Source organism: Kryptolebias marmoratus, linkage group LG5 (genome assembly GCF_001649575.2).
Source record: "Kryptolebias marmoratus isolate JLee-2015 linkage group LG5, ASM164957v2, whole genome shotgun sequence".
Lineage (NCBI taxonomy): Eukaryota > Metazoa > Chordata > Actinopteri > Cyprinodontiformes > Rivulidae > Kryptolebias > Kryptolebias marmoratus.
This window is the reverse complement of record NC_051434.1, coordinates 11,415,188-11,425,372: the sequence shown is the minus strand read 5'-3', so window position 1 is coordinate 11,425,372 and position 10,185 is coordinate 11,415,188. Positions and strand designations below refer to the sequence as shown.

Below are 10,185 nucleotides of genomic sequence, written 5' to 3'. Positions count from 1 at the left end.
GGGGGGGGGGGGAGCGGTCACAGGTAAAAGACGAGCAGGACGGGAAGGTTTTCGGCGTGTACCTGCACGGAGGGGCTTGTACAGATCTCCGGAGGGGGTTCTGTTCCAGCGCTGGTTGAACTTGGCTCTCAGCTCGTTGTCCGTCGTCTCTTCATCGTCCAGCATCTTCAGAGACTAATGAACCAAAACGAACACCACAGATATGAGAAAAGCTTTAGCACAGTAAACAAAAACAATCCTGTGTTTGAATCCAAGTTCAATCTAGATCTGTTGTTCCTTTTAACTTTTTCCTAACTTATTGAATATAAAAGTTATGTATTTGTATCGAAGCGTTTAAGTTGGGTATATGTATAAGCAGGCGCACGTTTTATTTAACTTCATTTTTTTTTATAAGATGACACCTGACTTTGTAATGTCTGAATTCCACAGCCTGTGAGGTTTTCACCAAATGACCCTGTTTCTCTTCACTGAAACCAGACTGACCTCGCTTCCTGTCTCCTCCTCGTCTACCATCACTCTAATATCTTAGATATAAACTCCTGTGTCGACTCTGGAGGCAGAGCTTTGATTCGGAGCTTCCTGTTCGAGCTGGGACGCTGATGTTAATTCTTAATTGTCTTTAAGGCTCTCTGTGTGTCGTGCACCATACATAAATAACCCTGTTTGAGTGATTTTCATCTAACAGTGCCTGGAAATTGATTTCTTCCACAACAAGTCACATCAGGAAGAAGCAGAGGAAAAATACCATCTAAACACTTTACATCAAACCTCATGTGTGGAAAAGTTTCCCATCATGATCGTCAGCAGAGAGACTGGAGGTGCTGTATGGCAAGCAGTTATGGCAAATCATGTGCACTTTGAACTATATGGCAGGCCATTTGTCTATTTATTTGATATCCCTGATATCAAGAATTATTTCCCCACACGATCTCTCACCTGCTGAGAAGCTAAGTAAGTGTTTGACATTTAATTGGGAACATTGGGAGATGTATTTTGTCAAATAATTTGAAGCAAACACTTTTGTTTTAGTTTTGGTTTTTGAATTTTTTGTTCAAATCCATGAAAAGAGACGTCTTTTTAGAGTTTATGAAACTTTATCTGTGACACATGGCCTCTATGACACTGTTTACAGTTCAAATTGAATCATAAAAAAGGAGAATGTGACTTTTAACTAACAAACCATGATTTACCGTTACACCCCTAGTAATAAAAAAAATAAAATAAAAACTGTTTGTTTCTAGTCAGCAAATTTGCACTTTTAACTTATAAAATTTCTCTTTGCACATCAAAACTTTTTTTAAGGGAAAATTAGGACGATCTGGTTTGGACTTTTTAAGTCCGACAAAAAAACCTGGAAACGGATTGGGTGGTTTTTTTGTGTCTTGTTTTTCCTTCCGTCTGTTTGATTGTTTGTCAGCAAGCTGTTTAAAAAAATAAAAATAAAAAAGGGGTTGGCTGGAGTTGGTGGACTGATAGATGTTGGCCCGCAGATCTGTAGATTAGATTTCCGAGATGATCCTAATCTGGGATTTACGCCACTAGTGATGATTTTGAGCTTTTAAGCATTAATGTGCTCCTCTTGGCAGAAAACGTCAACAATCGCCAAATCCAAAAATTAAATTAAACAGCATTAATTTCATATGCTGCTCTGTGAAGGAAAGCAAAGCCATATGCTGTCTGAGGCCCGCAGCTCTAAAAGTTCATTCTTTACTTTCAGAAACAGATTTAAGAAGTCCTAAAGCATTGTTTTTCAGCCACTGACCTCATCCAGGATCTCTCTGTTGCGAGTTAATAACTCGGGCAGGTCTTTGATAAGCTTCTCGATGCTCTGCAGCCCTCCCTGCTCCACGATCGATTTGGACTTCTCAGCGATGGATTGTGGGATAGAATCTCCGGACAGGTCCTCCAGAGCGGCGGGCAGATTCAGAGACGCCAACACCCTGACAGAGTTTCAGATTACCTGTCAGTTATCAGCCATCAAACAGCTACACTTTTATTGCAAACAGAGCAGTGATTTGTCTCCTTTCTTCAAACATATCGAGTTAAAATCAGTTCCTCTCGATCCATCTTCCTATTGGATGAAAGGCTGCAAACAGTGAAGAGTATCATCGGCTGCTGCTCCTGTCAACACTTTAATGGTACCTGGTGCACTCCGATGTCGTGAATTTTTAATGTGGTTACAAAGACACTCGGAGTGCACGATGCAGGCGACTGCAGGGAAGCTCATACAGGCAACTGACCCGTTGCAGAGGTTGGTGGCCTCCCTCATTGTTCCCACCAGTCTGTTCACCGTCTCGGCCTTTCTCTGGCTGTAAACGCTCATGGACTGCTGCACAGCCATGGGAACCATCTTCTCAAACAAATCTGGAGAGAAAAGACGGACATGGACGCATTTAGAGAGAATGGCATGAACGAAGTGTAACAAAGGCGGCAAGCAACAAAACGAGCGTGGAGTTAAAGGACTTCTGCAGCTCTTGCACTTCTTTGTTACAATTTTAGAGAAAAACTGTGGCAAAATACTTAAAAAAATAAAAATAAATATTCTGAAAGTTGTGATGAGCAACTTCACATTACTGTGGAGGTCAGATTGTTTTGTAGTAAAAGATACTAAAATGTAGCTTAAATGAGAGCAGCAGTATCCAGACAACTTAAAAAGTGATTCAAACATCTTGCAGAAAACCGCAGCTGAAGTTAACAATAATCCTCATCATTGTTCTGATACTTGTTCGGGTAATCAGACGGGTAAATATGAACAGAAAGTGGTCCAAGTTTCAGCCCAAATATAGTATAATATATCATCCTGCTTATGATGCGAGAAAAGCAGCAACTTTACAGTTTTTGTACAAATAATTTCAAGTTGCCAATCATTCATGAACTCGTTCTTTTGTTCCACTGGGTGTTTGCATACATTTGACTTTTTCTATTTGTTTGAACCGTAGTTTTATAAGTAATGTCCATCTTTAAGAGAAAACAAATAACAGTTTTTAAATTCTTGCAATTTGTTTGGTCAAAAATGAACAAAAGGTGCACCTAATGTAGTTTTAATGGTCCGTTTATTGTGCTGTGAACTTTAACGTCACGTTTATATGTAGAATCGGTAACGGATGCGTCTACAGATATGTGTCCCACCTGTGAATTTCTGACTGAGTGGAGGTGTGATGGCAGTAGATTTGACCAGCGTTGCCTTGCCGATATGTTCCAGGTCTTTGATTTCAGGCACGCGGTCATGGTAGATGAAGTCATTGTCCTTCTTGGCTGCGACGAGGGCTCGGTTAATCTTATCAGTCAGGTCCTTCACGCTCACGTACTCGTCGTAACGAGACGCAACCGTCTTCACCAGCTCTGCTGCGTGCTGCAGAGTTCAAACGCTTTTTTAAAATTACGTGATATGAAGGGGTGATTCCTCTGTCAGTGTGGAACAGTAAAATAAATAAATAAAACATCTGACGTCTGTACCTGCAGACGAGAAATCTCCTCTCCGAAGCGCTTCTTCTGCTTGGCGAGGATACTCTGGTGCAGCTCGGCGTTGGCTTGCATGATGCAATGCTTCGCCGCCAGCACCGGCAGCACTTCCTGAAAATAAAAATACTGACCAGGGAGAGGCAACCACAGAGCGACACACACACACACAGATGCACGCAAACATGCACGCGACAGCGAGGCCAATCAAGACAAGGGAAGAGCGCATCGGCAAAAGTCAAACCACAAACGACATCGCAGAAGCCATTCACAAACAGCCACGTGCAGCGAGGATGGCACGAACACGACACAAGACAGACAACCAGCGCCGCCACCACAAGGGATGCAGGAAGAAGAGGAGACAACGGGAGAGAAAAACAAGAGCACATGAGTGTTAAACCTTTCAGCAAAAGCTGCTGCACCTCAAAGAAACATCCCACACAGGTTAAACAACAAATACTCTTCTGAAAATGAACAGATACTGGACTGTAAATAAATGGAAAAAGCAGCCAAAGGGAAACAATGAAAGAGATTCAGAAATCTTGAAGAAATACTGATTAAATTTACTTTAAAAAAACAAGAAAGTCTGCCTACTTGGAAGCAAACTATAACGAAAAAAGAGGTTTGCACATAATTGTACTTTATCGTAAGGAGGTAAAGTTAAATAATTAGGTTTTTATAATATATTTCAGAGCTTGAAGTTTTCCATTTTTATACATCGCATCCAGCATCCCGTTAATTCTTCACTCGGTAGTTAAATCCCACAATCCCCGGTCAGGAAAACGTGGTAAACATCAGTCAATTCTGAACGACGACCTTGAGCTAAAAGTTTGCAGCAGGAACCTTTAGTAGCGCGTGTTTGCACGTTTTAAAGAGTCAGTAGGTTTCTTCGGCTGCCCGTGATTAGATGGTGAGAAATGAGCCAGAAAGACAAACAGCTCAGCTGGGGTTGAGCTGGAACCAACTAATCCCAGTAAAAAAAACAGGACGAATAAATAAATAAATTTAAAAAAAGGCCCAGTGAGAACAGAGAGCAGTCCCATCAACCTGTACCACATCTTCAGACACACAACACTCCACGGCACACAGGATCTAAAGCCTGACCGGACCTAGCTGACTCTCCTGCTTATCGTGTAACTTTGTGTTTTATTCACTTACCTTAGGAAGGGTGTCTTTGGACTGACACTGCTTAAAGGCCTCGCCGTAGAAATCTGCAGCCTGATTGGCCAGCTTTGCAATCACAGCATCTTTCATTTTGTCTGTAGAGAAAAGACACCTTGACTGTCAATTTACCACAAAAACCAGACGTCGGCGCACTCTCAAGATGAGCAGCAGTTCAAGAAAACTAACTCCTCTGTAGTTGTGTATTCGCTAGCGTGAGCTCGTACTTTAAACCATATTGTGCAACAGCTGTGAATCCGTTAATAGCTGAGATTTTTCTTCACAGAGATGTTTTAACACCACGCCACGGTGTTAAAACATTACCGTTAGCCTCACATTCTACAAAGTGTGAAAACTCATTTACAGCACCAAAAATAACTATACTCAGCAGATTAGAGGTCTATTTTTTAAACAGGAGCTTTTTATATGATGTAATCTACAAAACAGTTTTTTTTTTGTTCTTAAAAGTAACTTTGCCGACAGAACTGGGACAGAAGCTGTGTGCAGCCTGGATCAAAATGGCTCCTGTCATGCCTGGAAATTAATCTTACGGAAAAAAAAAAAAAAAAAAACTGCACTGGTGTATAATTACAGAAACTACTACATGTTTAAATTAGCGACGCAGTTGGCCTTAAAAATGCAAACGCAGAGCTGCAAAGATTTGCATTTCTGGGCTAAAAGAGGAACTCGTCGTGCAGCCGCAGAGCCGCAGTGGAAAAGGTCGTTGCTGGACGGAGCGTCGGGCGTTCGGTACCTGACGTGGCTTTGAGGAAGAACACCTCCTGAGCTTGGGCCAGCATGATGCTACTCAGCGTGCTCACGGTCTCGGGGCAGATGTCCATGGTGGGCTCTCGGTTCAGGGCAGAGAGGACCGTGTCCTTGATGTGGCTGAAGGCTCCGCTGGCCAACTGGAAGAGCAGACAAGGGGTCAGACGTGGATTTTACAACCACTTGTGGTCAAAAACGTCCACCAAAAGCAGCCTGGGAGACAGAAACTAGACCCAGTGTGCTTAAAACTCACTTGAGTGTAATTAGAGAAATGTTTTTTTTTGTCTGTAGTCGTCTCTGAATAGAAGCCATTGGTAAAATGTAAACACTTTGATAACAAAGTTAAGTAATTAGAGCACATAAAGGGAGGTATCTGCAGAAATGTCCAATTAGATTTTGATTTACAAGAAAATATGTACTTTAAAGTTCTTTAAAAAATCTGTCAATCCGCTACTAGAGTCTGTACAATGCATAAAGAATAAAAAAAATAAAAAGTTAATATGAGGAATCCTACCACAAAAACAGCTTTTTTTGGCACATAGCATTTCAGTAAAACAAAAAGACACTCCAGCTCTATATGTAAATAAAGTTAATGTCACATTTATAAAGTAATGAGGCTGTTTGAACTTTATATATATATATATATATATATATATATGCACTTTTTACAACTTACATAGCTTTTCTCTGCAAATTGACTCAGCAAAACACCTCTAATAGACATTTAACCACCTCACAGGCATAAAGGGTAAAAATAAAAAGTAAAACCTCTGTATTTAAATCTCCAGCAAACCTTCAGCAAGATAAACAGAAAGTAAGAAATTATTTGTTCTCGTCTCGGTTTCAATGATATGCCCTCAAGTATGAGGAGGAAAAAATCTCACGGCAGCTTGTTACGTGGTACTAATACACACCTGATAGTATCTGGCAGCAGCCTTGAGACATTCATCGTTATCAATGTTCTGCTCGGCGGCGATCTGACTGGCCAGAGCTGCGCAGTTGAACAACACGCACGTCTTCTCGTAGCCCAAACTGGCCAAAGCTGCAACACAAAAAACAAATAAACGATAAGCATCCTTTCACTGTTGAAGCAAACGAGGAGCAGTGAGAGTTATCCTCTCCTCTCCTGGTCACTCAGTGCACGGTGCGAATATTCTCCAACCAACATATCTTCCTCACAGCACGGCATTTGTCTCCAAAGTTCAAGAAGACACATGCTCACGTTGGTTCTGGCTGATGAATACAAATCTGGGTTCATCTTAAAACACAAACTCGTGCAGGGGTGTCAAACTCCTGGCCTTGAGGGTCCGATGTCCTGGACGTTTTAGGTTTTTCTGCTCCAACACACCTGATTCAAACGGTTTAATCACCTCCATATCAAATCAGCAAGTTCTCCAGAAGTATGTCTATACAGTCATCCATTTAAAGCAGGTGTTTTAAAGCAAGAACACGTCTAAAACATGCAGGAGAGCAGCCCTGAGGAATGGAGTTTGACATGCGTGAACTAGTGCATCTAATCTTAATTTAATCCCTTATGACACCCGGTCAAGCCTGATTGTGTACAAAGAGTAAGATCGAGACGTGTTCCATGTTAGAAAGCTTTTGTTTCTCACTGGGTGTGTGTTCATGTCTGTGAACAGGAGACAAAAATAGACACATGCACACAGTAAAAACAACATGACTAAATATACACAAAGGGCAAAGACTGAAACTGTCTCCTACTACAGTGATATGATCTCCCAGTGAAGCAAACTGCCTTACAGACACACACACACACACACAATAAACACACTTAATAAGAAACGTCACTCACAGAGTTTGACCGAGCCTCCGAACAGAGATCCTTTATCGAAGGCATCCTTCCATGTGAAGGTTAAGCAGAGCTGCAGAAACAAAACCCCGCTCTGTTGTTTAAGCCATTTAATTAAGCGTTTAATCCACATTCATACGAGCTGTGTCTCTAATCAATTACCTGGTTTTCAGAGAAGGGAAACTTGGGCTCAATAGAACACAGCTGATCATAGTATCTGTGGAGGGGAAAAAAGATAAATAAAACATGTTTTGGTTAATGCGTGAACCCGGATCACGTGTCGTTGTTTTGGTCTTTATTCAAATGATTAGAGAACTTGATATAAAAGGAACATGGGTCATCTAAAAAGAAGGAAGAAACAACATGCTACATGCTGACGGTTGAGCTCAGAGTTTACTGGCGCTGATTGCAGATCTGCGGTTTGAGGAAACTCTGCCTCGTCAGACACTTGACAATGAGTCAGGAGAAAAATACCAAGGTGATCAGGTGCACTGCAGCGCACGCACCGACGTCGAGTCAGCAGCTTCTCAGCCCTATCAGGACAAGTGTCTGTGATGTGATGTCAACAGACTATTTTTAGACATGACAGCATGCAATCTGAACACTATTTGGGAATCTCCCATAGTTCTGTTTTCCTTGAAACAAACACAAAACAGAACTGTTTCTTTCTTTTTATTTCTACATACATTTTACCCACACGCAGTGAGTTTCTAGTAAACAGGAGCTGAAGTAAGTGAGGACTGGAAAGCTGAGATGAGGCGTGTCTCGCTCTTGAGCTGAGGAGAGGGAGAGAAACAACGTCCCATGCAAACACCGGTCACCATGGCGACACTTCAGCCGGCTGTGAAAGAAAGGCCCGTCGCTCCGACTACCTGGCACAGGGTTAACGGAGAACCGCGGGGCGACGACGGCAGCAGTCATTAATAATGAGCCACTCATTACAGACATGAGAGCCTCCACCTCACTGCCGATCAGTTTTTACAAGCATTTACACATGAAATGGTATATGGATTTAAAGTAAATTTAAAGTAAAGTAAATATAATAAAGAACATCAAAATATGTGAAAGACTTCAAGAAGGTCAGTTTTTAAAAGTAGCTTAGGTCGTCTCAAATCATCTGGCAGAGGTAGAAATGCTGCAGGAAGAAGATATATATATATTTTTTTACTCCTAACTGGTCCTGAATAAAAGCGGTAAAATGTGTCCCAGCCGGTGTGTATCGGAAGTCACATGGCTTAACTTAAATGTGACTCATTGATCTGCTATGCTGCGTCATTCCCATTAGTCTCAAACGTTAACTATTAACACTTTCCGTGACAGCAGTGATAAATGAAATATCCCTATGAAGTGAGGGATATTTTAGATATGGAAGTGGTGTGTGAGGATTTCGTAGCCTTTCCAACTGAGACCAAATTAATTATTAGTCCAGCAAAACGCAGCAAACAAGCAGCCAGGTGGTGCTTATAAGAGCTGGGGAAACAGGAACTTTGTGAGGGACACATGAATCCTGTTTATTTCACAGTTCCTTTATGCAAAGCGGTCTGCAGTGGCAGGAATACTGAAGGGACTTTCTCCACAGGTTCACAGCTCACCAATAATACAGGTGTTGAGGAGTTTAATAACATATATCAGCTCAAATATAACAGCTTTATGTTGAACTATTCGCTAAATATTATTCTTAGAAGTGAAAACTGCGAAGTTATAGTGCTGACCAGCGATGACTAAGCTGCATAATGAAGGAAATTACGTATATTTTTGTCTTATATTTGTCTTAAATTGCCATATATTTGATATATCCTGCTGAAGTTGGCATCCAATTCCATGGCTTGAATAAAGGGCTAATTCACTCATTTTTGGCATCTGAGCTACTTTAATTAAGCTCTAATCCAAACCTACAACCCGTAGACCTGTCAAGGCTGGACAAGATTCGTCTTCCACTGAATACAGATGGTTTAAAAACACAGTTTGTTGTTCGTGAAACCCTATTTATTTGCAGAGAGGCTGTTTTAAGGCTTTGTTTGGCCTCTCTGACCACAAAGCTTCACAGTGAACAGACAAGTTAAAAAAAAGACTCACTTGACTTACAAATTTCAGCTTCGAGGGTTTAAACGAGCCGGTTACGTTACCATGTTAGCTTAAACTTTAGCTGCCATGTTAGCATCAGAAGCTAACAGTCTCTGGGTGCGGCTAAGCTAAGCTAACTCGGCGCCACACATAAGCAGCTTTCTGCGAGTTTTCCTTTCGCTGAAGTCGACTCAGGCGCTTTAAAATAAGTTTGTTTGTACCTGAGTAGGATCTCCAGGGAGCTCTCGTGTTTGTCGAGCGGCCTTCCCAGCGCGTTCTTGCGAAGCTTGTTCAACTCCTCCACGGCTCGGAGGTGCTCCGCTTGCTCCTCTCCCGGTGGATATGTGGCTGTGACAAACTTCGACAGCGGCTTCACCAGGTCCACCTCGGAAGATTTTTTCAACGGGACTGAAATAAACGTCGCCATTTCTGCCCGTGAAGTGATACCTACAAATCAGGGAGAACCCAAAACAGGCACAAAATATATATATATTTATATATCTTGGAGCAACGAACACAAACAACAGCGACACGACCCCACTTCCTGGATTCTGACAGGCAACGTCAGTGACGTCATGGACAACGGAAGGCCTCACTGCGCAGACTCAGTCCAGCCCCATAGAATACAAGGTAAACAGAAAAATAAAACACAATAAGCATTTATAGTTTATTTAATTTAGATTTGAATTTGAATTTTTACTCCCTCTATCTACCTGTGTTTATTTATCATATATACATATATATTAGATTTTTTCTTCATTTGACACTGTTGTAAGTGTAATTAACTTGATTTTGAAGGACAGAAGTTACCTGGTAGGCCACGTTGTTCTCCTTATTCTTCCTCATCGTCCAAAAGTATAGTGTCAAAACCAGAATGGTTAATAATATATTTACATATTGAAACTGATCTTAATCAGTATTTG

The 10,185-nt window shown here is 41.4% G+C and overlaps 1 protein-coding gene across 4 annotated transcripts in view; it reads right to left on the bottom strand.

Annotated features, from left to right (window-relative positions):
* The window catches only part of LOC108241676 (programmed cell death 6 interacting protein), a 13,993-nt gene extending 4,168 nt beyond the window's left edge, over positions 1 to 9,825 (bottom strand). The window contains exons 1-11 of one of the 4 annotated variants that reach the window (XM_037975605.1): positions 9,484 to 9,825; positions 7,361 to 7,415; positions 7,202 to 7,271; positions 6,303 to 6,430; positions 5,375 to 5,528; positions 4,618 to 4,718; positions 3,457 to 3,588; positions 3,130 to 3,352; positions 2,241 to 2,364; positions 1,763 to 1,940; positions 13 to 174 (exon numbers count right to left, since the gene is read on the bottom strand). In XM_037975605.1, coding sequence (XP_037831533.1) covers positions 13 to 174; positions 1,763 to 1,940; positions 2,241 to 2,364; positions 3,130 to 3,352; positions 3,457 to 3,588; positions 4,618 to 4,718; positions 5,375 to 5,528; positions 6,303 to 6,430; positions 7,202 to 7,271; positions 7,361 to 7,415; positions 9,484 to 9,689 — 1,533 coding nt within the window. In that variant the 5' untranslated portion in view covers positions 9,690 to 9,825. The remainder of the gene's footprint in view (positions 1 to 12; positions 175 to 1,762; positions 1,941 to 2,240; positions 2,365 to 3,129; positions 3,353 to 3,456; positions 3,589 to 4,617; positions 4,719 to 5,374; positions 5,529 to 6,302; positions 6,431 to 7,201; positions 7,272 to 7,360; positions 7,416 to 9,483) is intronic. The other 3 variants (XM_037975606.1, XM_017426002.3, XM_017426011.3) reach the window with 3 other exon arrangements.
* Positions 9,826 to 10,185: the final 360 nt, after the last annotated feature.